Source organism: Eubalaena glacialis, chromosome 9, assembly GCF_028564815.1.
Source record: "Eubalaena glacialis isolate mEubGla1 chromosome 9, mEubGla1.1.hap2.+ XY, whole genome shotgun sequence".
NCBI lineage: Eukaryota > Metazoa > Chordata > Mammalia > Artiodactyla > Balaenidae > Eubalaena > Eubalaena glacialis.
The window spans coordinates 10847892-10875743 of record NC_083724.1 but is presented as its reverse complement, the minus strand read 5'-3'; the positions used below and the strand labels follow the sequence as shown (position 1 = coordinate 10875743).

The window sequence follows — 27852 nt, the reverse complement described above, 5'->3', positions numbered from 1 at the left end:
ATGGGGATGCTGGGATAGGGAGGGTGGGAGGGAGGGAGATGCAAGAGGGAAGAGATATGGCAACATATGTATATGTGTAACTGATTCACTTTGTTGTAAAGCAGAAGCTAGCACACCATTGTAAAGCAATTATACTTCAATAAAGATGTTTAAAAAAAAAAAAAAAAAAAAAAAAGATGGGGATGCTGAGGCTGACAGAGGTCATACAACTTAATTAAGACTATGCTCGTACTTAGAAGTGGAGTGACAACAAGAGCTCAGATTTCAAATCTTTATCCACCAATCCTCATAGCTTCTCTTTCCTAGTATAAGAACCTTATCTTAAAAGAAAAAAAAAAAAGAAAAAGAAACCCAAACAAACCCAAAACACATCTAATTTGGAATCACAGTATATTGTGAAATACTATGCAGCAGTTAAAAAAGAAAGAGGTAAATCTATACACGGAATAACGTATGGATTGATGTAGAATATGGAGTACTCGCTATGTGACATACTGTTACAATGATAAAAGAAAAATGTAGAACACTGATGACAGTTTGCTACCATTTTGTTTTTAAAAGGAGGGAAGGGCTTCCCTGGTGGCGCACTGGTTAAGAATCCGCCTGCCAATGCAGGGGACAAGGGTTCAAGCCCTGGTCCGGGAAGTTCCCACAAGCCGTGGAGCAATGAAGCCCGTGCGCCACAACTACTGAGCCTGCGCTCTAGAGCCCGCGAGCCACAACTATGGAAGCCCGCATGCCTAGAGCCCATGCTCTGCAACAAGAGAAGCCAACGCAATGAGAAGCCCACGCACTGCAACGAAGAGTAGCCCCCGCTTGCCGCAACTAGAGAAAGCACGCATGCAGCAAGGAAGACCCAACGCAGCCAAAAATAAATAAATAAAATAAATTAATTAATTAAAAAAAAAATAAGAGGGAAATACGTGTGTTTATATATATGTCTTTGTGTGGGTATATTCATGTACATATACAGAATATGCTTGCATATGCTTAGATGATCCCTGGAAAGACACCAAAATCACTGGGAACAACTGTTGTCTCCGGGAGAGGAATTAGGGGAGAGAAAAGAGGCTAAAAGATTTCACTTTAGATGCTTTGTTATCTGTAAGTTTTTTGCATGTGTGTTATATTCCAAAATATATACCAAGATCCTAACAAATAACATTTTATCTTATTCGTATAACATGGAGTCAACATGAAACATTTTGAAACAGAATCCACTGCAGAGTTCCTATACGTAGGACAAGGCCCGTAGTGGGTGATGAGTGAATATTTGCTGAATTAATGAATGCCAACCTGGTATGGGATACCCTCAAAGACTTGACAATCTAGTGTGAGAGATAGACATCAAACAATCATTGGGAAAAATAAATAATTATAAACAGAAATACATGCAATGAAAAAAAAGTAGTATGCTCTATGATGGAATATAACAGGGGACCCAAATGAGGAACGGGTCAGGTTTAGGCAATGAGGGGACAGGGAGATCACAGGTGGCCTCTATCAAGGTGACATTTAAATTGAGAAGAAGGATAAAAAAGTTAACCAGAGTAGGGGAAAGTGTTCCACACAGAAGAAACTGCCTGCGTAAAAGCCCAGAAGCAGGAATGATGGAGAGTTGGCTGTAGTGATCACAGTTTTCACATGTCACTCGCCCCTTAAGTCAACGGGAGTGTAGAGGAGAGGAATGGCTAAAATTCATAAGTCTGAAACTCTAAAGAGTGAATGAAAGAAATTAACTGAACTTTTAAAGAAGCTTTCTACATAGCACTAGGAACCACTACATTGCCTCCGGCCAAGAGTATGAAAATGGCCAGAATTTTCTAAAACCTGATGACTGAACAGTAATACTGACAGGGCCAGTTGCTTTATATACAATATAGCCTTTGCCACAGAAAAGGCCTCATATTTCTAAACTGTTTCCAGGACTGTTCCTAACTTAGGATGATACAGTTTAATGGATAAATATTAATCACAGAGGGCTGAACAGGATGCAGACCGTTTCCCAAAAAGCATGAAATCAATCATTTCACTCTGGGATACAATTCTGGCATGAAGGCTGAGGTCTGCCTTGGAAAACAAAGTCACCTCAAATCAGCCTAGGGCAGCCAGACCAGTGAGTATTCCCAAACACAGGACTTTTAAGCATGTTGCAACGGACAAAGCAGGCACGGAGCGAGGAGGCCAACGTACTGTTCTCGCGGACCAGACAGAACTCCCAGGCGCTCTGGCTCTCCAAAGTGCTCTCCAGGTCCACAGCGACATTGGGCTCGCTCTGCTTCTCCAGGCGGTACTGAGGGCCTGGAAGATCAAAGGGGCAGGAGGAGGGGAGGCAGTCTGAAACAGTGAATTTAACATTGGAAAAACACCACACCCCAGTGAAAAGCTGATAAAGCATTAGGAAAACACTGAAGTCTGTTTGGGGTCTTGCGATCCAAGAGGGAAGAGTTTGATTTTTTTTTCCACACGGCTTCACACATTTGTCTGTTCTATTATCAGGTCTATTTTTGCTCAGTTCTCCCCAAAACAGGATGAGAGATAGAAAGCTTTTGAGTCAGACTGACTTGGAATCACAATGTGGCTACGATGGTTTCCCAGATATGAGCAGGTACCCTACCCTCTCTGAATCTCTGTTTCCTAATATGTAATGTGGGAATACTTACACCCTGAAGGATTATTGTGAAGATTAGAGATGCTACAGGAAAAATGCTTACGTAGTAATGTACCTGCCTCATAGGAGGCAGTCCTACAAAATTATTTATTAATAATTATTATATGATAATGAATAATTAATTATAAGCAAGAATAAGGTATGTTTAGAACTCGAATATAACGACAGTCCAAAAATGCAAAAAGAAAATTTTAAACGTAGATGGGGTTAAAAAATAAATTCCAGGTTTTGTGGTTATGGTGACAGAAGGACAAGTGGCTGCTGATTCGTGTTTTTGTTGAAATATTTATGAAAACACAAGAGGCAGAGGTTCAATAATACTGAAAACCAGGAATATCAGTTACCCTGCATCACAAAGGGATTCTGGCAGATCTTAAAACACTGGGGCATTTTATACATTTATTCATGTATTTCTTTGTAAAGCCAAATGACAATCTTGTTCTTCTCAGATAACACCTAACGGGTCCAATGATCGTATTCAAAAGACTGCTCCTGTTGTTAATGGTTACTGAAAGATTAGAGGTGTAAGAAACTGTCTTATTATTTTGACTATGAAAGGCGTGTTTGGTCAGACAGCAGAGGTGTGAGAGATCTGAGGAAGCATCAGAGGCCTTGCAGGGCTCCCACGTGAAACACGTATTTTTAGATGTGTTCCTCAGCTGTCCTCAACTTGTTGATTATTTACATCCAACAGTTCTCTTTCATTAGTCTGAGGCATTTCACTCATCTCAAGTCATTCTCCTCCCCCATGTTCTTAGTTCATCTGCAGCATTGTAGAGTTTCAGTTCAGTTTCATGGTATATTTGATCTTTCCTCTAATTGGTATTTCATTAGCATTTCTGCCAATTATCAGAGTTCTTACATACATTCAGTCCTTTTTATACTACTTACAGGTTTTAAACCTTCACTAAATTAACAATGCTCAAGACACATACAACTATTTAAGGAAATACATGCTCAGAAGTCTACACAATTCTTATAAACTCTAATACACTGTATTCAGGTCAAGAAGGTATTGTAGTTCAACATTATACATAGTTCAATTTTAATTTCGAAAATATTAAGCAAATAAAGTTATGGAAATACAGATAATTCTTATTCTCCACTACCCATCACCTGTCGGTGTCAACATTTGTCAATTACCAAGCATGCTTGCTGCTCATCACTGGATGCTTTCATATTCACTGGTGGAAGCAATCACCGAAAAGTCATGCCCAGCTGAACTTTAAGAAAACAAGCTGGTGAGAGATTCCTATGATCTCTCCCCCCACAGCTCTGCCCACCCCCGCCTCCCTAACACCCACCTTTCACAGCTGTGGGCAGCCCATTAGAGAGAAGAGAGCCACCCCTGAACCCAGAGAGCTGCTTTCTAAAACACTGGCCTGTTCATCTCCAACTGTCCCACCCCTAGATCTCCCAGCAACATAGTGTATATGCACTGATATCCACTCCTATGACTTTACAGTGAAATCTGGGTACAAAGTTTACCTACAATAATTCATTTTTTTATGATAGTCAAAATTGGGGAATAACCCAGATCTAACAACAGGGAAACTGGTTAAACAAAATATTGTGAAATACCATGGAGATATTAAAAATGATGTTGCAAAAGTATTGGATTTTATCGAACACGTTTATAATATGCTACTTTATGAAAATAGCAAATTATAACACAGTATGTGTAAGATGATTGTAATTATGAAAAATATATGTAAAGTCATGGCAGGGGGTGGGGTACATACTGGAAGTTTATTTCCAGAATGTGAATAGTAGTCACACTGGATAGTGGGATAATGAATGTTTTTATTTTTCCTTAGTGTTTTCCTGTATTTTTCAAATTTCCTATAATTACTTAAATAAAGGCTACTTTTATAATTTTTTTTCCCCTTTAGCCGTGCTGCGGCTTGTGGGATCTTAGTTTCCTGACCAGGGATCAAACCAGGGTCCACGGCAGTGAAAGCCTGCGTCGTAACTACTGGACCGCCAGGGAACCCTCTCTCTCTCTTTTTTTTCACTTCTATAATTTTTAAAACATCGTATATACTTACAAGTCCTCCAATTTCTTACTATGCCATTTTTCTGAGGATACTGTAATTACCACACCCTGTGGCATCTCCAATGGGTCTTTCATTTGCAGTAGTTTAATCAAAACTAGACATCATCTGTTTAGGTAGATCAATACTTTCATCTTAAGTAACCCTGTAACCTCTCTAGGCACAGTATATATAGGGTTTTGGGCGTCTAGAGCTGTTCGCCTACCTGACAACTGGATGGTAAGCAAGCCACCCCTTTCCTGATTCAGGGAGCCAAGGCCTGGCCACATCAAGGTGTATTTCAGGCTGGTCTCCTTTGTACACTTTTTCCTTTTGGTCTCTGTAGCTGTCTGTGAGACGTGGACGAGGGAAACCAGAGGAGGCAGGGAGTACTAGGAAGGGCCCCTTATCCCTAAACACAAGTCCCCGCATCACTCTCTAAGCCACAAATGCCACCATTCCATGTTCACTTTCTTATTTCTTGGGTTTTGTAGATATTTCTTTTCTTTTCTTTTTTTTGGGGGGGGACTATAATATTATTTATTTACTTATTTTAATTTTATTTTATATTGAGTATAGTTGATTTACATGTTGTGTTAGTTTCAGGTGTACAGCAAAGTGATTCAGTTATACATATACATGTGTCTATTCTTTTTCAGATTCTTTTCCCATATAGGTTATTACAGAGTACTGAGTAGAGTTCCCTGTGCTATACAGTAGATCCTTGTTGATTATCTATTTTATATATGGCAGTGTGTATATGTCAATGTAGATATTTCTACTACAGTAGTTTGTTTCCCAAAAGTAACTTTAGGACTTTCTCCTTGAAGCCTAGTGTTATTGGGCTTCATTATATTCATTATATTATGATGACTCTCAATTACTGCATGACCATTATATGCAAGCATGCTGCATATGTTACCTTACTGAATCCTCACAGCAACTCTTAGAGGCAGATATTATTATCCTCATTTGACAGATTGGGACCCTGAAGGTTGGCAGGGTGAAGTAACTAGCCTAAGATCACACAGGTAGGAAGCAGGAGGGGGAAATGAAACCCAAGGGTCTTTGGCCCTAAAGCCTATGTATTTTGAAGGTTTCTTCCTTTTACAAACTGTAAATTACAGACTAATTATAAAAAGCCATAGTTTGTACCATAAGTATATATATTTTTTGTAGATTCATGGATTCATTTGGGTTCTAAATTACTTAACTTGTGGTTTCTATACATTCATTTCTATGATAAATGATCTGAAATAATTTATTTTAATGAAATCCACACATGCTAAATATCCCATGCTATGGCTGTATCCTGGTTCCTTATGAAGACAGGATTACCTTATCTTTCCATCCATCCAGGAAGACTCTCTCCCCGTCTTTCAGAATATTCCTATGTATGCCCAGTTTTTTAAGTAACGAACATGTTGAGCATCATCTTCCACTCTCGGTACTCCATGGTCTTCTATAAAAGCTAAGGAACAACGTGGAAACCCACTGCTGAACTTAGCAAAGGACGGATGGGTCTTAACTTTGGGGAAGGCAGGGTAGTTAAGCTGTAGATGAGACTCGAGATCTAGACCCAAACAGAAAACTGCCTATTGCAAATCTCAATTTCTCTCCTAATTCTTGCCCAAACACTGGATAAGATATTTCACAGAGAAAGACTATTTTGCACGTTTTCCCCTGAAAAGCCCAGATTGATAACTTTAGGTCACACTGTGTAATGAGAGGCAGGGTATATATTAGAAGCAATACAGCCTGATGATTAAGGGTATGCACTTGGGGCCAAATTGCCTCAGTCTAGTCCTGGCTGAGAAACTTAGCTGTATGACTTTGGGCCAACTTACTTAACCTCTCTGTTTCATCTATAAAATGGGGCTAATAATAGCACCTAGTTTATAGGCCCGTCTGAGGATTCAATAAGTTAATAGTTGTAAAGCAATCAGAACATTAATAGTGTTATTTAAGTGTCAGCCACCATCATCATCATCATCAGCCATATCATCAGACTTGTATAAGAGATCATAACAGAACAGAGCAGGGCCTACTATGTGCCAGGTACTACGTTAGGCCTTTTAAAAAGATCGTCTCATTTACTCTTCGTCATCTTAGGATGTAAAGAGTATGAATCCCATTTTACAGAGGAAGAAACCATGACTAACAGAGGCTAAATAACTTGCTCAATGTCTCACAGGAAGTGGTGGAGCTAGGATTCATACCTAGGACTGCCCAGGCCTACAGTCTACATATTACATACCGCAGTGGCTCACTTATAAGTTCTTAATATACGTCTGTTGATGATAATCAAGACTATGACAACCCAGACCTACTATATATCAGACAATAGTTTCTAGCAAATGCTAATTTAATTTTCAGGCAGCTGACACAGGAGGAGAGAAAAAGCAGCAGCCAAAAGCCATTTTATAGAGACACGCTGTGAGGTCAGTTTCTATTAACATACTTTTGCCAAAGAAATGATTATATAAAAATATAAGAGGCTCTTTCACACCAAATAGGACACAGTTCTCAAGGCAACATCCTCCCTTTGGAAAGAGTTTTTAAAATGTCACAGCTGCACATGGAGCTACACACCCTCTCCTTCACAGCAGAGGAGAACACAAAAGGAAGATTCTGGGAAGCAGTTACTCTGCAGCGACGAGAAAACCTGCTTGGGCATTCCGATGATGTATTTATTGCAGTAAAACCACGTCACCGAATGGTCTAGGAACAAAATACTGCTCTGGGCACTTTGGGAGGGTTCCAAGTTATAATACCCAGGCAGGATTTTTATGGGATTTTGTAAACCCGAGGCAAACATCTTAACACATAAGTTTCAAAGAAAATCTGTAGTATCTGTTGGATGGTGGATACATGCTCAGTTCAGCTTCCTCGATCTCTTTTCTTTAATCCTTGACTGAAACACTTTTATGTTTCATTTGGCATGCCATTCCTTAACAGCTGAGAGCCAGCTGAGAGTTGAAATCTAACGGGAAGGAAGGGCAAAAGCCTGAAGAGAGAGAAGCCATACGCTCCTATCACTCTGCATCTTATTTCTAAAGGCCCATGGGAGAAACCTCCTTCAGACCTCCCTATCTGGAAAAGCTGTACTTCCTCGGAGCAACTAGCTTGTTCTGTACCTTTGGACTGTTTAACATAAATCTTGTAACTGATACTGTTTTCTTTTCTCCTTTGCCCACGAGGAAGCTCAGCACTAAATGTGTGATGACTGGACACGCATTTCTGTGTCAGTTAATCCTCTGGACCTTTATTTCCATTTTCTTTCAAGTAGTTTTTCAATTCATGCATTTTTTATCCCATTAGTGTATTCCAACTGCTTTTTGGATTGAAGTGGGATATAAACGAATTAAACTATCATTATTATTGCTGAGCATGGGAACAAGTTGGAGGACACCTATCTGGAAAATGATAAAGGAAAAGGCTGAACACTTTCATGAATATACCTTCACGTCAGCTGTTTTCCATTCGCCAGCTTAAAGAGCTGCTTTAATCTGAAAGAGCTGCTTGTAGCCAGAAAAAGTTAAGCATGAGCAAATAAGAGGAAAAGCTGGGTTTTGAGTAGAAAACTCCTCTGTCTGCACCCTCTCACTACGCATTCTGGGGAAGTTACTTAATCTCTGCGTATTTTCTCATCTGTAAAATGAGAATAACACAACTTCCTTGAGAAGGCTGCTGTGAGGATTAGATGAGCTCAGTGATGGCTGCTGTTACCGTGAGGGCAGGCTGGAGCAGGAACCGCTGTGGTGAGGCTCAGGCGAATGCCCAACCTCAGAGTCACCAGAGGCTAACAGCCCCGTTAAGGGAAGACACACAGTGGCAGGGAGCGCTGGCATCAGAGCAGATGTCAGTACCCTTTCTCACGTGTGTCCAAGGTAGGAGTGTGGGGTAGGAGGGCGTGCAGATCTATTTAAACAAGCTTGCTTTTAAGTTACAAGCAGCATTTAAGATCGGAGACTTGTTCAGCAGGCAGGATTCCTAAAGTTCCTTAGTCTCTCTGGTCCTACGAATACAGTCTAAAAACGGTGAGTAAATGTCAGAACCCACTGAACAAACCACGGCAGCACAGATGTCACAAGATTTGTGGTGTTACGATGCCATCCATACATTCATCTAACAAACATTTTAGGAGCATCAACAAGGTCCCAGACACAGAGATGAATAATCAATGATTCCTGACCTCAAGCAGGCTGGGGGAGGTGGCAAGACACACACGAGCAGATGAAACTGTCAAAGAGCCCCAGTCAATGCTCTTCCCAAGGCAAGGATAAGTCGCTGTGGGAATACAGAAGAGGGGACAATGAACTTCTTCTCTGAGGGGGAGACCTCTAAACGGAGTCTTGAAGGAGGACCGGGAGCCGGGAGAGGGCAGGGGAAGTAGTGCATTCCTATAGAGGGAACAGAATGTGCAAAGGCAAGGAGGTACTGAAGAGCCCACGTGGACCAAGGGAAACTCCACGTGGAAAGGGCATAGGCTCTGTGGGGTTTCAAGGGGAAGCTGGCGCTGGGATGCTTGGTCCAGACTGTTGGTCAAAGTCTAGATTCTCTCTTATAAGCAACAGATGCTCACAGAGCAGGGGAGTGACACAGCTTTATATTTTGGTACACTTCTCCTGGCGGCACTGCCAACAACGGGCTCGAGGAGACTGGAGGCAGGGAGGCCCACTCGGCAGGCCGTACCAAGCCTTGTCTGCTCTATGGCAGGGGCCGACTGAGTCCCAAGTCCCTCACTGAGCCAAAGCCATCACCGACAAGCTGACGCCGTCAATATCAGAGCTCAGCCCTAACATCAGCTACCCTAAAATGTTCGCATCTAGTGTCAGCTCCATCGCTGATAACTCTTCCTCTAGGGGTGACTGTAATCATTTTCTGTTTGATCTTAATACAAGCACCGAATCATATTCAAGTGATAACCACTGTAGCTTATACTCCCACCCAGGCTTGGATTGGATAATTTGGAATTTAAATAATAAAAAAGAACAAGCTGACGTGACAATAAGGTCACACTTTATCCTCCTCTAAGCCAATATATAATTTGCTCTCAGTGAAACAGCCAAATATAATCAAATTAAATACCATTCCTATTACAAAAGAAAAAGACCAAGGCTGTTCCAATAAACCAATTCTCCCGCCTAGTTAAACTGCAAAACCTTCAGGAAAGGTTTTGAAAGCATGACCCATCAGTTCTAATTTTTAAAACTTATCCTTTCAGTCAAGACTAGAAAAAGGCCCATTCCAACTTTTATCTTTACTACAAAGTGCTGTTATCTTGGCCTGATGTCAGGAGCTCTCTCTCTCTTTCTGCTGACAAGCAGAGATGAGAAAGATAAGATTGGAACGAATCTCACTTCTCTGAGTAAATAAATAATCAATACTCATCTAAATGTAAATGAGAAGGTAGCCCCCTCTGATAACAGCACTCTTATCAGAGAGCCAATTTTCTTCAGACATTTGGCCTCAACCAAATCACCATCATTCAGCCCCAGCCTAATGGCAAAAAATCGTAACTAAATTGAACCGATCACCAGAGATCAACTAAGTTCGGCCCTGGCCACTTCAGGTTCAAATGTTTGGGAATGCAATTTTGCCCCCATTAACTTTCAATAGCAATGAAGAACAGACTGGTCAAGGGGCCAGTTTGTGCAATAAACAAACCCCAGAGAGGGGGCCTGCGGGAGAAGACAGCAGGAGTGGGTTTATGTGTTTAAACAATGTTATAACTGGAGCAAACCCCAAAACTGTGAAGGGAAGGCTGCTTCTATGGGGTTGGGAGACAGCATTCTTTCCTTTTATCAAAGGCTTGGTTGAAACTGAGGAGACAATGATGATTAAACTTTATTAAAGCAAATGTAAACAAAGAAAAAGATATTAAAAAGCTACAGAAGCTAAAAATAACCTAAGGTTGGAATGATCAATTTCCTCCAACTAATTTGTATCAGACTTACATCTGACCCAGCAGTGCTGCACTGACCTGATTTTACTGAAATAGGACGCCATCTGCAAGACAAATCACTTTAAAACCACCGCACTGGGGTTTCCATTTCTTTCCTGCAAGACTCAATTCACTGCTGATGAGAGTATTGGGGAAATTATGACCATTATTGATAGGACAGCAAAACCATTTTTACACAGTAGTCTTCAAGTCGACAGAAAGCTTGCACCGGACCATTAATGAAGGTGTCCGCTAGAATCAGAAATTAAAGACAAAGGCTGGGAAAGGACTAATTTTTAGAGCACGTTTAAGGACACCAGATACACAGAAGCGGCAGCCATTCATCCTCTTAGGAGTAACAGAGCCTAAACAAGCATCAGCTGAGGAGCAGGCGGCTCTGCCTACAATTAGGGAAAGGAAATGCTTCTTTTCTTTGCTGCCTGGCCCTGGAGTTCTGAGAGCACAGGCTCTCAGCATTATCAGCTTCCAATCTTTACCAGCCAAAGGAGGACATGTCTGGTGTGAGGCAGAACTATTCAAAGTGTAACCATCTTGATATATCTGGTTTTGTGATTAGCAGTAATCTTTTACCAAGATGTCTGCACAACTACTTGTATTTCCCAGCCAAAAAATTCCTATATATCCTGGCTCCTCCAGTACCTCTTCAGAGCAGTTCCTCAGAACTATCTGAGAGGCTGTCTCCCAGGGGAGAGAGTAAGGTCCCCAAATAAAACTGAAACTCACTGCTCAAAACAAAAACAGACAAAAAGTGTAACCATCTCTGTTCCTGCTGTGAGTATCTAATCCTAGAAGGTGGACATGTGGTGGTTAAAGTGTGGGTTTTGGAGTTAGAAAGACTTGGGTTAAAATCTTGGCTCTTTTACAAAAGCTCTGTGACACTGGGCAAGTTAGTTGATCTAAACCTTCGTGGAGTAATTGCAAAGATTATGCAGAACACAATGCCTAGAACATAGTAAGTAGTCAATAAATGCCAGCTGTATACTACTATGCAAATTTTAACAAAATCATCAATTTGCCCTTTTAGAAAATAACAACAGTGACTGACATGAGGACTTCTTGGCCCTTAACAATGTCCTTTACATGCATTAGCTTTCCGAATCATAGAACAATGCGGTAGGCCCTAATCTAATCCCCATTTTACAGAGGAGGAAAAAACACTGTGGCTAAGTCACGTGTCCACAGTGAGGCCAGGAGAAGAATCCAGGTGTGTGATTCCACTGCCTGTGCTCTTAACCACACCGCTATGCTGTGTTCCAGAAAGAGCATTCTATAATCTTCCTGATCTTTGGGTTAAAAAAAAAAATTGTAAGGTTGAGATCATTTATCAGTTCAGAAAGGAGTGAAGACGTTGGGTGGGAAACTAGGAGGAAGAGAGGGTGGGTAGCTGGTCACATGAGGGGGTTGAAACTGAGAGCCCCTCAGTCCCCATGGCGGGCACCTATCTGCCGAGCACTTCAAGTGAACGCCATCCGCTTGCCCTGATTTTGTCGGGGGGAGAGGGGGCCTTTTTCTAAGTTAAATGATTTACAGAGTTACTGCCTCAATCCACAGTTCTGAAAGTGTGATTTCTTTAGGGTTTAACTATACCCATTTCTAGTCTTGTTACAACTTTTTTATTGCGATAGAAAACATTTACTGGAAATATGTTACTGCTATTACCAGGTCATAAAATAAAAAGAAAAATAGTTTATGTATTGCCATCATTTCCAATCATCCATCAGAAAGTGCCAAGAGGAGGAAAGGAAAGGGCGTACAGCTGAGATTTCCTTCTTTGTGCAGAAGAAAATGCAGGAGCATCATAATTCTTTAGAACAAATTTCTTCTTGAACATCCAGCCTTGCAGAAGGGCTCCTGGGAGGAGTCGGGAGGCACACCTTTGGGCATCTCCCTCCTCTCTGCAGCCCTGCCTGACTCCCTGTCAGAATTAAGAGCTCTTTCATCCCAACCTCCTTCGGGCCGTGTTCCTCTCAGTGCCCGGAGCAGGCTGGATTAGAAGCATTGCTGTCTATTTTTCGTTGTTCTCCCCCCGCCTCCCAATCAGGGCACTCTTTGAAGATAGGGGTGGAGGGGCTTTTTAAAAAACCTAACTCTACTCCCAGAGCTCCAGCACAGCAACAGATTCTTTGTACGTGCTTAATAATCTCTGTTAAATAGAATGACTTCAACAAGGTGGCATTTAAAGTTGAACAACCTTGACCAACGAAGGACTCTAGCCTAAGAAACATTACTCCAAGCACACAATGATGTATGTTCAAAGATGTTCACTGCAGCACTGTTTCAATATTAAAAAGTGCACACGATCTAAATATCCTCCAGTAGGAAACTATCAAATAAATATGGTGTATCTGTACACTGGGATGCTATGGAGCTGTTAAAAAAATTAAGCTAAGTTAATAAGACATGGGAAGATTTCTATGATACATTATTAAATTTAAAAAGATATGGAATGTATAGTATATATTCCATTTTAATAAAGTAATACCCCAGCTATATATGTGCATTTATATCTGTGTGTGCACGTACATTTGTTGAAAACACACACACACACACACACACAAACACAATCTGGAAGGATATGAACCAACCTGTTCTCACGGTTATTCTGTTACCTTAGAATTACCTTGGGTGCAGGATGCAGCAGTAGCAAAGGTGAAGGCTTTTACTTTTTTTTTTTACTTTATAGACTTCTATCTTGTTTGGCTTTTTGACAGTGGGCATATATTAGCATTACTACTGTCATTAAAAATCCAATTTTAAAAAACGAGGTTGAACAATCTTAGAGATGATTCCAGCAGGATCAGACTAGGGACTGTGGCCCCTGGAGCCTCCTCCCAGATCATGTGGGCTCAGCGGCTGCTGGGGAGACACCTAAACAGCTGGGGAGCCAGGGACTAAAATGGCAGAGAGCCTGTTTAGGAGTTCCCGTGGTCCTAAGTCAGGCCACGGAGTGGACCACAGAGGTTTCCAGAGCTGCTCAAAGGAGCTGGGCAGCAAAGGTGAAGATGACTGGAGCATCTGAGGCTGGGCTGCTGGCGCCCAGAGGCCATTCACAGAGAGAGCCAATGACCACAGACCAAGGGTCAGATTGCCCACCCAGTCTGGACAGCTATGCCTGCCCGGTCCTCCTCATGGATTCTGGATGGTATTGTGGAAAACAAAGAGTGATCCCATACTGTCTCTGTCTGGCCTCCTCAACCTCCCTCTACGGCAGTCCTGATGCCTTCCTCCATTCAGGCTTTGAGACAAGAGGTGGTGTGTCAGCAGTCCATCCCTGCAGCCCAGGGGTTGGGAGAAGGTCTGATATGATTCCTGCCCTAGGCTCAATATTGTGTGTGTGTTTGTGTGTATGTGTGTCTAGGGAGTCCTCTGCAACCTCTGCTGACCCCACCACATTTGAGAAGGTATGGTGTAAGGGTTATAAGCCAGACTGCTTGGGTCTGAATTCTCAGCTCTACCACTTACTCGTTGTGTGACCCTGGGCAATTTACTTAACCTTTCTGTGCCTTACTTTCACATCTGTAAAAGAGGGATAATAACAGAACCTACCTCTTAGAGTTGTTCCAAAGATCCAATAAGTCATGTGTCTAGGTTGCTGTCTCTGCTTTCCAAGCAGGAGAGGGAGAGGGGGAGGGGGAGGGGGAGGGGGAGGGGAGAGGGAGGGGGAGGGGGAGGGGAGGGGGCGGGGGTGCTTCTAGTTCTCCAGAAGGGAGCTGGAACCTCTAGAGGTCTGCCACATTGGTCTCATCTCCCTCTTCTCCACCTCCCACCTAATGACATAATAATCCAGAAATATCCTCCAAAACTATGTCATTTCAACCCTCTGTCTGGAATAATCTTCCCTCTACTTCAGTTTTCTAGCACTCATTCTCTTCTTGAGGAGTCAAAACTCTGCTCAGGTGCCACTGCCTCGGGACTTCTCTGTGCCACTCATACTAAAAAGAGCCCTGCGTGGGCCTGTTTCTTGTACTTGCTGCATGCAAGTTGAGGGTGGGAGCACATTTTCGTATCCCTGCATTCCTAGGATGGCCACGGTACAAGGGCCGTTAGTGAATATTTGGTGACTAGCCTGAAGTCCAGCCTGCGTGCCTACCCTCCTGATCATCTCTTGCTCCTAAGCTCTACCTCCGTCTGACTCCAAATGTCCCCTCTGTCCGGAGACTCCCAATAGTGCCCCAAATCTGACTGGGTTTCCTGGGGATGGGTGGAGCTAGTGTGGATCAAGCTTTGGACACTGGCTGGAGAATGGAAGACCCCCACTGACATGGGCCAGTCCCGCCTCCCAATCAGGCCATTCCCTCACCCAGGCCCGCCTTCTCCAGCCACAGCGACCTGTCCTAACATGCTTCCTACCAGAGTGATCTGAGCTGCGACACAGAAGCCTACACGGAACACACTAACATCAGAATGAGAAGAGGTGAAGCCTGGGCAACCTAAAACTTCAGAACTTGGAAAAGGCTGGAAGCCACTGGAAGGGAGACTCTCTTACACCAGCTCAGGCGGGGAGGGTGCTGGAAGGGCCAGACACTTCACCACCCTGAGGAGTGCTAGCAGTCCATAACCTGTCGCCATCTAGCTGGTGTGGATGCGCTTCCCTTTGGAGAAAGGAGTCCAGATATTACTTGTAAAAAAGAAATATTTTTTTCTTCCTTCAAATCCAGGTATCACTTGTTAGAATGGAAATCTTTAACACTGTCCCTTAGCATCCAATTTTTCAATCCAATCTGTTTCTCTTAACTTGAGTCACTGTGACATTACCAAATTTTACATACAGTTATCTGTTGCTCAGTAAAGAAATACAGATGGTTTTTGTGGAAATAAACAGTCATTTATTTTAAACAATTGTAAAAGAGTTTATGGAAACCAGTGGGGTAATGCATTCAAATAAATGCCACAACTGGTTGATGGGGAGCCAGGGTGCTAAATCACACTGCTGAGGAATTCAGCTGTGGGGAACAGACAGTAAATCCAGAGTGACAGGATTTCCCGTGATGGCAAAGGTTTCTGACATCCAGTCCAGTACTCAAAAACCACAGCAGTTCAAACCCATTTTCCTTAACACAGCCTTGACAGCAGCGAAATTAGTGAATTTAGTCACAAGCACCTGAGAACGAAAACAAAAGGAACGAACAAAAAGGAGACTTCATTCGTCCGCAGCCCTTTCTGAGTTATATAAAGCAGGGACTCCAACCTGAGTCAATGGAGAGCAAGCTTAGGGCCAACTGTTTTCAGTCGTCAGACGTTGTTATGATACAGTGGAATCTGAAGGCTTCCCTTCAAATCTGCGTACGCCAGAGGCTGGCTTGGGTAAATAATAGCCTCTCTGAACCTCAGTCTCCTCCTCTGTAAAATGAGGATGATAGTTGTATGTACTTGACAGGCTGATGAGCAGATGCAGGGAGGCCCCAGGAGTGACAGCATTCTGTAAACAAAGCTGGTGCCAGCTGCCCTGGTGGAAGGGGGTTCTAGCCCTGGGCGGGACAGCAGGCCTCCACCAACGCCCCAAGGAAGCACCACTGACAGTGAATGGCTTGAGCCTGCCTTGTGGGAAGGGAAAGAACTCCAAGCACTTTTTTGCTTCTAATTTTATAGGACAATCAACTATAAACTTGTTAACCTTCCCTTCTCAAACCTTTTCCTTGTACCTGGGTTTCCAGTGATGACACCACGAGTGTCCCAATGAATTAACTCAGTTGTTCATCAAACATCTACTGAACTCCTACCACGTGCCACACCCTGAGCTAGATGCTACAGATGCAAAGATGAGTAACACTGACTCTGGCCTTTGAGGATTCTGCACAGTGAACAAGGCCTCCCAAGTTTGGAGTACTTCTTATCCAGCCTTCCTCCTTGTTGCTGACATTAGGTCAGCCCCCAAGTTCTGCAGACACTACCCACTCACCAAGCCCCCCTGGCATGCTTATCACCCAGTGCACAGTGACATCTCCCACCCTGCCTCCTGGCCTCCAGCCATCCATTCCCCACCCTATTGTCAGAGGGTGCTCTCTGGAGTCAAACTCTGAAGGTTATCACTTCCGGGCTTCCAATCCTTTTACAAGCTCCCCACGGCCAACTCCTCACCCTGCTCTCCAAACAGTCTATCCATCTTACTTTCCTGTTCCTCTATGTCCTCTGTGATCCAGCCAAACTGGTCTCCTCACTATTTGGTGCACACACTCCATGGTCTCCCACCTCCACGTCACCGCTGTGCGTTCCCTGTGCCCACACCGCCTGCTCCTCCAGTCTGTCAAATCCACATCTCTCCTCTACGGTTATTCCCCAAGTCTAATCTGGCCTCCACAATGGGCAAAAAGTTGTACCACCTAACATTCCTCTCACCTGTGGGCTCTGCTCCAGTGCAAGAGGATTTCTGCAATTCCAGGCCAACCAAAGTCAAGGCTTCCTTTCTTTTACTCTAGCCTTGGCCTTCCTGTCTCATTCAGGTAACTGCCCTTGATCCTGGCCCAGTACTGCCCAGGACCCTGCCCCCAGGCCTGGTGTCCTGCTAGGTTCTCAGTGTGTCTCTCTGAAAATCCTGCTCGCCCAGATGCCTCCCACCTGCCTGGATTTCCTTGTTCATAAATTACACATTAATTTATCTGAATTCAACCACATGTGCTTGATAAAAAAAAGGGGGAAAAGAGGTGGAGACGTGACCAAGACAACACCTGAAATAGTTTGGAGAATTCCACTTGCCGTGACTCAATGAGGCCCAGAAGAGTGAGTGTGAGGCAACAGTCTTATTCATCTTTGCAACTACGAGACTTGGTAAATGTGTGATGAATGACTAACTGAATTAACCAGGTGGATGGTGGTGTCTCAGTTTTCCAGTTCCTCTTACAGTGTGAGCATCTTTCTGTGCCAAGTTTGATTTTAGTATTTATATATATGTACTTTTAGTTTTCATCTGTTCTAATGCTAGTGAAAAAAGCTAGCTGTGTTGGATTTAATGAGAAAAATCACAGCACGTTGGCCTCTAACAGGCATTTTTAAGAATTTGTTTTCCTAGAGGCAATTCTGACAACAGGAATTTTGCTCACTTGTTGCCTCTGTGACTTGACCTCTCAGGACACGGCTCTGTACTGCTGTCCCTGGACGCTGAGAGCATCGTCTCCTTCTCTGGTCCTTGCTGCCTGCAGTTCCTCCTCAGTCTTTGTGGTCCTTGGGTATGGACTGCCCATCTGCCCTGCTCCCTGTTTTGGGGAGTCAGACCCTTCAGAGATCGGTTCCACCTGCCAACCCAGCTCCTCTCTGCCTGTCCACCTTCCTTCTAACCACCACTGTACCAACTAGGGCTGTGCTTCAAGTCAGGACACAAGCCTTAGTTAAGCATTTTTCTTATTGCTAGTACCCTGTCTGGCTCCATAATACCCAAGTGGGCTCTTGCCTCAATACCTTCCACTGGATTGGTAGGACCTTAATGGTGGGGTTCAAATCCCAGCTCCACCAAGCTTTAAGATCTTGGGATATATAAATACCCAATGGAATACTACTCAGCCATAAAAAAGATGAAACCTTGCCTTTTGCAACAACATGGATGGACCTTGAGGGTATCATGCTATGTGAAATAAGTCAGACGGAGAAAGACAAATACCGTACGATTTCACTCATACATGGAATTTAAAAACAAACAAACAGAATAATAAAATAAATGAACAAACCAAACAAAAACACAGATACAGAGAACAGAAAAGGAGTTACCAGAGGGGAAAGGGGGTGCAGAGGGTGAAACAGGTAAAGAGGGTCAACTGTATGGTGATGAATGGAAACTAAATTTCTGGTGGGGAGCTTGCTGTAGTGTATACGGAAGTAGAAATATAATGTTGTACACAAACTTATATAATGTTATAAACCAATGTTACCTTGATAAAAAAAATAAATCTTAAAGAAAAAAGACCTTGGGAAATTACTCAAGTGCTCTAGGCACTGTTTCTTTATCTCTAAATTGGAGATAATGATAATTACTAACTCATGAAGTTGTTTTATAGATTAAATGAGATAATAATGTATGTAAAGCACTTAGCCTGGCACATAGTAAGTGCTCAATAAATGGTAACTATTTATTACTATATTAATACAATTTTGCACACTTTACCATGTCAACTCTGAAGCCGTCAAACAGGTAAGAAGCTGAATTATACATCCTCAAAGCCAATTGTGACTTGTAACCTAAGATATTAAAATATGCTTCTCCTTGTGCTAAAACACACAAAACAAAAAGGCAAATGCAATGGCAGTAGAGGAGGTAGAGGAGTCGTGGCTGCCAGCCATTTTCCTTTCTGGGAGTTTTCCCTTTTGTTAGATCTGTTATCTTGGAGCTGGGCTGCCCTGCTGGCTTTCCATTTGCCTTGCTAATAACAGTAAATCCAGCAGCTTCCACTGCAGCTCCTGTCTCCTTCAGCTGACTCTGAGGCCAATCAGCAATTCCTCTCTGATCAAGTCAGATGTTCCCTGGGAAGTCCTGCTGAAGACAAAATTTATGACAAAAGTTTCTCCAGATTTTAACCCTTATGCCTATCCAGACCCAGATGCAAAGCGCTCCAGAGGAATGCTAGGTCATTCCTACATGTGCATGCCTATGTTCTCACTGATGCTTTGCTTCTCTGACAAGGGGCCTCAATATGGGAACATATGTATGTGTGTGGCTGATTCACTTTGTTGTAAGGCAGAGGCTAGCACACCATTGTAAGGCAATTATACTTCAATAAAGATGTTTTAAAAAAAAAAAAAAAAAAGAAAAAAAAAAAAAAAAAGGGGCCTCAGACCCCTGGAAAAGCTCAAATGAGCAGCTGGGCAGACAGATGCACACATTCTGGGCCATACCTAATGTGGACTAAATTTGAGCTGGTTCTTTAGCAGCTAGAGTCTCTGCTGAACCAGGACTCAAAGCAGTCATACACATAAAAAAAAGCGTTATATTACAAAATTCTGAGTATGACTGGGTCTCATAACAGTGAAATTGAAGGGAGGGGACAGGACTAATATTAACTGAGTAATAAAATAATAACAGCTAAGTGCTTGGTGTTTGACATGGATCTCGATCTAATTCTCACAACAATGCCATGAAGAAGATACTATTATTATTCTCATTTATAGATGAGGAAAATGAAGTTCAAACAAGCTAAGAAACTCACCAAAGAGCTAGAAAGAGTAACAGGAGCAAGAGTGGAACCAGGGAGGTGTTTCTAGAACCCAGGTATTAAGCTTCAGTTAAGACTACCAACCAGCAGCCTGTGATCTAGTTGTGACCTATTTTATTGAAGAGCAAACTAAAGCAAAGGAACTCAGAATGGGAGAATGACATGACCACGGTCACCCAACTAGTAGTGATAGGGCCAGCTTTAAGCCAATAAAGGAAGCCTGCTCCTGTGTTCTACAACAGCCATACCCTGAAATAAATCCTCCAAGGGCTGCAGAGGAGGAGAGAGCACTGCTTCAGGCTTTTGGGAGACAACGGGGTGGCACTCCACAATCTCTTCAGCTGGAGAGAGAACAATGGCTGTCAGCCGAGGCTCCAGCTCACGGGCAAAGGCAGCAGTGGAGCGGCGGCCCCCCCAGGCCCTTATGGACCTGGCACAGAAGAAGGGTCTCATTACAGGGTTTTCATTTTAAGTAAGTTCGAGCCTTCTGGGACAGCTACATTCTAGCTCAATGGGCTTTTCTACGACCTCTTTTCCACCTCTCCACAGAAGTTAGATGATACACTTAACCAGATTAGTAGATTCAGTAAACTAATTTTTGTCTCAGTTTAAAAAAAGAAAAGAAAAAAAGTGTCAAAATGTACATGTGACAGCTGTTTGGGACTCTAATGTTATGGAAAAGCAGCTGTTTTCATTTATATCTGAGATACTAGTCATCCTTAGAATGGGACAGTGTACTCAGCTAATAGCTTGTGTTTTCACCTATGGAAAATACAGGTCACAGAGACAAAATGTCGGCAAAATCACAATATAACGGTTATACTCATATAACATTTTGGTCTTAAAAGGTTTGGAAATGTTTATAAGGGGAAGCAAATATTTAATAACGATGTTCTCATAGAAAACTGACATCCAATACAATGAAATGGATTGTGGCTTTTAGGAGAAAGGAAGTTTCCAAATAGAGAAAGTCCATGTAGGTAAAGGGAAGAAAGAGAAAGCTTTCTAAGCTCTAGAATTTGAAAGTAAGCTGTCTTCTGTTTATAAATTTTAAAAACTATTCTTACTCTTATCAAAGTAACCTGTATCTACAGTTTTATAGTTACAATATAAGTCCTATAATAAAAACCAGTTAATTCCCTGCCCATCCCCGAGTCCTTCCTTACTGGTAGTTAGTTTAAACTTTTTGGGCTGTTTCTTCTGGTCCTCACTTCCACATTCTTTATTAGCATTCCTATTCAGCTGTTTCTAATGTTATTATAAATATCAGACAGTATTAACTGCCGCTACATAAGGTGAGGATTTAACGTGTGCTCGCTCTCCCTCTCCTCTCCTCTCCCACCCCTCTTTAGAAAGTGTCTTTCTTCCTCCTTTCCTCCCTCCCTCCCTCCCTCCCTCCCTCCCTCCCTCCCTTCCTTTCTTTCTTTCTTTCCTGTAATACAGTGTGGGCAGTAGCTTCCTCCCACAGGGCACCCTTACTTGATTATCAATACTTAAATGTCTGTTTCGGGTATACTCCTCTGGCTCCCAACGCACTCATTAGAGACCCATGTTAGTAAGGGAACCCGGGAGGCAACACTAATTTCGAATGATCTGCATTGCATTTCATTTTTATGATATTTACATTTTCATTCGATGATCTGATTCTCTAAGGAAGTCTGACCTCCAATAATCAAAGTGCAGTGAATCCATTCCCAAATAGAAAGTGGGCAGCCTTGGGCCCGGGCTGGAGGGAGTGAAGCAGCTGTAGGCTGCAGACTGGCTTTCGCTACTTCTCCTTAGTTCATTCCACAAAATGTGTTAGCCACCAACTCCGGGCCAGCTATGGTGCTGGTCAGGTCCGGGGCTGGTAAACCAAAAGGAACCCATTTTTCTCCACGAAGGGCTTTCCTTTTACTCAAATGAAAGCTCGCCACCCCTATCCTAAGCTGTCTCCCAAAGGAAAGGAGGGTTCTCTTCCTTTGCCTTAGTAAGGGACTCACCAACATCTGGCGAGACCGACGTATTAGGAACTTACTGGGGAGAGGCCCATGGCACCTCTGACACTAGGCCGAGTGGCTGAGGGACAGCGTTCTCTCTAGCTTCCAAGGCTGAGACATGGCCTGTGCCTCTTAATTTCCACTGTGGTCCTGGATGGAGTCACTCAGTGTTCATGAATTCACCCAGCTCTTGTTGCCCTGTCCACTTCTCCCTGCACCAGGAAGCGGTGTTGTTAGCCAATTAGGAGATGCATGGAAACGACCTGCTGAAGTGGAAAGACTGAGGTAATGCCCCGTGCTGGGGGTGAGACGAACTCCCTTCAATTCACAAAACTGGGTCCTTTTTGTCAGAAAAAGGACAGACTAAAAGCTGGAAGTAAGATTCCCTATCAAATGCATCTTGTTGGCTTGCTTACTTTTTATTGGCCATCTCCCCACTGGGGTGAGAGCTCTCTAGGAACAGGCCTGGTCATTCTTCACCACTGCCTGCAACACAGTAGAGATTCCATAAACATTTACTGAGTGATGAGTCTGGTGCTGAACACACTGTGCTCGAGAGGTCTGCAGGACCCTCGGGATTTTTCAGACTTAAATCACACTTCGTCTTAACTTCATCGTAATTCACGTTGTTCTATTAAATGCAGTGTGCCACAAACAAAGGGTGGGGGAAGGCGGGAGTTATGATTCGGTATTTCTATGATTATGTGGTGACAGTTTGGGGGAAGACTGAGGAGTTCCAACAGACCACCTTGTATCTTTTGCAGCAGTTGGGTTTTAATCACATCTCACTGGCTTTCTATTTGAAAAAACTGGTTCGCTGGCACAGTCGAGTCTACGCATCTTGCCGACTGGCCTGCTGTGATCAGGAGCTAGGTAACGAGCGAAGGAGGCGCCAATACGTCCTCCCCAGCCCTGCCTCCACTGCCACTCCAATGTCTTCTGATTTTAAGTCATCTTTGTCTCTGGGCATTACTGTCATTGTAAGGCAGAAAAAGAAATGCCCTCACTGAAGATGATTTTTCTTTTTTCTTAACGCATTTAGAGCTGTTGCAGAAAGTCCGGTATTTGTGACGTACTCAAAAAGGAAAAGCTCATTATGGAAAGCAGTTACTGAAATTCTTAACACTGCCTTTTAAATTGCTTATGGGGAAAGACCAGCTCCACTGCCAGGCCTCGGAAAGCAGTGAGAAAGGAGTAGGTGTCTCAGGTCCCTGGCTGGTCTTGGAGAAGCCTTCTGTGGTGGGGTAACTGTTCTCAAGTGATGGTTTTTCACGGAAAATGTCTAAACTCAGTCCTGGCAGAGGAAGAGTTTTCCTCACAGCTACTAACAGGATGAACACACTAATGGCCTGCCTGAAGAAAGAGGGTCTTCTACTTCCTCTGGGGGAGATCAAGACTCTTGGTGGAGAGAATCAAGGGGCGGAGGCAGCACCCCAAACCTCTCTGTCTGTAATCATTCACTCAAAAATCATATTGGTATTTAATTCTATTTCCTCTTTTAAATGTTTTCTGAAAAGAAGCAACAGGCTCTGTGAGCTACTCACTGTTAATACAAACGCTTGTAAAAATCACTTGTAAACATGTTTGTTACAGGCGATTATAGTTTGTTCACTTTGTCTCTAGAATCTTTGTCATAGTAAATTAAATTTGCTGATATAAGCTATATGATGAATAAGCCCTGTGATCATTAACCCACCCCTAGATACATGGTTTGGGTTTTGTTAGTCAAAAATAATTAGTTGACTCTCTGGATCTAGTTTTCTCCTTGTTCAATGTAAAGGGTGCTTCCAGCAGATCCATATCCAAACAAATTCAAAGACTGGTTCTATCACAGGGTATAAGCTTTCTATAGACTTAATTCACTGGAAAACAAAAAGTACAGGCAAAGGCCAAGTCATATGGGTAGGAAAGGAAATAAATCCTAAAAAGCCAGGTTTTACAGTACGCCTAGTGTGGAAGTGGCGATAGGGATAAAGGCAGCTGATACTCACTGAGTACTGAGTACTGATTGAGTGTTTTACATGTATTTAGTCAAAAAAACAACCTTGCAAGGTAGGTAGTAGTATCCCTATTGACAGAAAAGGTAACTGAAGTTAGAAAGGTTTCACTTGCTAACTTCACAGCTTGTGTGAAAGGTACAGCTGGGGTGGGGACTTGGGCTGGTCTGGTTCCAAAGTCTATGTGCCCTTTCCATCGAATCACGCTGCCACATCCAGCTGAAGTAGGTGCACTCGTCTCTCTAGGGAGAAAAGCATACTTGTCTCCACTGAGCTGTGGACCCTGTAACCTTTGCCAATGGGAAGAAGTACAGCACAGTGGTTAGGAGTATAGACTTGGGTTTAAGTCCCAGCTCCCAGCTTACTTATGACCTTGGACAAGTCCTGCAACTTCTCTGAGCTTTAGTTTTCTCCTTTATAAAACAAAAATAACACCCAATTCAAATAGTTGTTTTAAGGTTAATTGAGATAATTTTTTAAAAAGTGTTTTGCCGATTGCCTAGCAAATTTTGAATATTCAGTAAGTGGTAACAATTATTATATTCATAACTCCACATGCTACTTAAAACCAGAGGTCAATGGAAGAAACTGTGATCTCAAAGATATTTAACATATGAAGTAATGAAAGATAAAACATCCTACAAAACGAAGATTAGTGTTTTCTATGCCATAAGGACATATATTTGTAAGTTCAGAAATTTATATTAATATGAGCAGAATTTAAATTATATATTTGTAATTTTAATGAGTTCTTTCCTATTTTATTATGAACATTTTTAAACCACAAAAAAGTTGAAAGAAATGTACACTGAAAATCCATGTAACCACCACCTAGATCCTACTATTAACATTTACTATATTTGCTTTATCACGTATCTACCCATCAGTCCATCTTTTTTTTAAAAAAATGTATTTCAGAGTAAGGGGCAGGTGTCAGTACATTCACCCCTGAACACTTCAGTGTGCATAACAGTAACTGGTGCTCAACATTTGTTTAAGAATCTTTTTTCATATTTTGGTAAAATTTACATACAATGATACGCACACATCTTACAAGTACCATTTGATAGTTCTGGAAAATGCATATACCTGTGACATCAGCTCCTGTCAAGATACAGACTATTACCTTTACTCCAAAAAGTTCTCTCATCTGCATTACATTTTAAGTGGGGAAGCTGTGGTACATGGGGGAAAAAATGGGCTCAAGAATTAAGGGATCTAGGTTCATATCTCATCTACATTACTCATTAGTAACACACACAGGTATGTACACATACACATACACAACATATACGCACACAGCTTCAGTTTTCTCGACCACAGAAAAGAGATAATGCCCATCTCACAAGGTTTCTGTAAAGATTAAATACAAAAATTCTTGAATATAATAACTATTCAGTAAATGTAACCACAGGTTACTTTCTCTCTACCCTCCCTTCCACACGCCCCGCATTTCTGAGGATGTTGTCTTCAAAGAGAAAACAGTAAGGACAAAAAAACCCCCACAACAGTTAAATGAGAGATGAAGGAAAAAGGCATCTGTCCACATAGGCAGTCCTCTCCCGATTTATCCACTCAGACTTCAGCTAATTAAACATCTGTCTCAATGGTCTCCTCAGCAAATTAGTCATCCCCACTTTGTGACACTGATTGTTGGTTGCAGCCTTTTCCTCACTTGCCACCATTCCCAGAAACTTCTAGGAGTTTACTCACCAGGCACATGGCAAGGAATGATGCAGGGTCCCCATTAACCCCCTACAGTTGCCCTTGGTGCCAGTGCTGTTCGTAATGCTGCCAGACGTGTCCTTAGATGTGCCTCCCCAAAATAAACCTGTTAAGGGGTGACAGCTTTTTTGTCTACATTTCTGATTTCCAGTATGATGCATTTTCTAAGTGCTATATATAGGTACCAGACTAAAATATTTAACCAAAAATCTGTTTTTGAAAGTAGTTTTGATAACAAAGCAAGCAGGTAACAACATAACGTCTCAAATGAGGTGAAGTGCAGTCTCATGAACTACCAGCTAGTTCTCTCTAAACGCAGAAAAAAAAAGCTTTGCTGGTGAACAAACGGCCAGGAGGCAACAAGCAAAACGACCTGGTCCGGACGCGTGCCTTTCTCTACATCCCGTGTGTGTGTTCGCGCACGCACACACCTGCTTGAGCTGCAAAGGGGGAGGTGGGGTGGGGAGAACTGTATCTAAACTATGGGGCACTTCTCAAAAACAGTTTTCTGAAATTAGACTTCCTCTCAATCCTTCTTCCCACTAAAACAACTAAGTGACTTAAGAACTATCTTTTAGAAAGGTTAAGTGGCTAATAAAAACATTTAAAATGCTTAATTATGCTGGAAACCTAGAAATGGAAACTAAGACTACATATTAACTGCTAACCAACAGCTTGGCAAAAGTTAAAGACTGATAACATTCAGTATTGGAAGTGGGGGGAGGGAAGAGACGCTCTCACATACTCTTGGAGTGTCAAAGGATGGGTATAAACTTTGAGAGGCAATTTGTTTTTCTCAACATTTAAAAAAAGCAGACCTTTGACAAACAATCCCATATTTAAAACCTAGCACAAATGTGCAATGAATACTGCCACAAGATTATTCACTGAATGTTTTTTTAATACTGAAAATTTGGAAATAACCTAGAAGTCCACCAATAGAGAGCGAAGTTAAATAAATTTAACCAAAAAGATAAAAATGCAGTGGTCACTCTAATACAGAAGAATGCTTATGACATAGTATTGAGTTAAAAAAAACAAATGCAAAATCATACATATTGTATGGTGTCATTTTTAAATGACATGGATACATTTTTCATGAGTTCATTTAACAAACGCTTTCTGGGTGTCCTCTATTTGACAGGCATTCTGCTAGATGTTGGGTATTCAGTGATTTTAAAAAACCCAAAAAACATAAAACAGGGTCCTGCCCACATGAAACTTATAGCCTATATATGTACACCTGAATGTGAAGTGAATTAAAAAACACCAAAGGGTTCACATTGAAGAAGAAACCTTCATTTTTTATTTCACACATCTCCAAAATTTTTGTTTTCAACCACTATTTAATTTTATTAAAAAATAAAGAAAGAAAGAAAAAACACAACTCTTTAAGAGCCTATCTTTTGCCACTACCTTGTTGTTGTTGTTGTTTTTCACCACCTTGTTTTAATATTAACCCCAGGAGACCTGGTGGCAGCTCCAAGCTTTTTCAATTCTCCCCCAAACTGTGCATTCAGCTCGAATAAAAGAAATCAGACTTTACCCTGGTGTCCACCCCTCTGCTTCCTGAGCTGAGCACCACCCACTGCCTCCACGCTCACCACCCGTCGGATAGAGTCCTCAAGAGCCTCCTCACTGGTGTTTCGGCCTCCTGTTTTGCGTCCTCTAATCCATTTTTATAACATAGCACGTTTTCTAAAAGAAATTCTGACTATATTGCTCTCCTTGCAGTGGTTCCCCTCTGCCATCAGAGCAAAGTTCAAATTCAGCATAGTTAACAAACATGATCTGGTCCCAAAGGACCACTCGAGCCTCATCATTCCCCACCCTCCCATCTCCTCCTACTCTACTGCTTTATTAGACTGAGCCACTTGCGGTTTCCAGAAGGCACTAAGCTCTCTCACTTTGTTCCTTCCGCCTAAATGCTCTTTCTCATCCCTCTTCACCTGGCCAGTTTTTACTCACCTTTGGGTCTCAGCTGGAGCATTTGCTTAGGATAGTCCTCCCTGACTCCTTAAAACTGGACTAGGGCTTTCCTCCTACAATGTGCACCCAGGCCCTATATTTGTTTCCACTCAGCACTTGCATGGTATTGTGAATGGCTGTTTGTCTCCCCAGCTAAACAGTAAGCGACTCAAGGGTAAGGACCATTTCTTGGCTTCTACAAAATCCCTAGTGCCTACGTAGTGCCTGCTGCATAACTGCCCCCCAATAAATCAGTGTTGTTCTATTTTTGAGTACACTATCAGGCCTGGCCTGATCAGTTCTGTCCCTGCCTAGCTTCTGCAGCTTATCCTCTGCCCCATCCCTGCTCTAGTAATTTGGAACATCTATGTTTT

General features: G+C 42.4%; 1 protein-coding gene across 2 annotated transcripts in view; it reads right to left on the bottom strand.

Moving 5' to 3' along the window:
* Nucleotides 1-27852, bottom strand: part of MAPKAP1 (MAPK associated protein 1) — a 238225-nt gene that overhangs the window by 58912 nt on the left and 151461 nt on the right. The window contains exon 9 of one of the 2 annotated variants that reach the window (XM_061199926.1): nucleotides 2194-2301. The exons of the other annotated variant lie outside the window; for it this stretch is intronic. Within the exon in view, the coding sequence (XP_061055909.1) occupies nucleotides 2194-2301 (108 nt within the window). The remainder of the gene's footprint in view (nucleotides 1-2193; nucleotides 2302-27852) is intronic. 2 annotated transcript variants of the gene reach the window in all.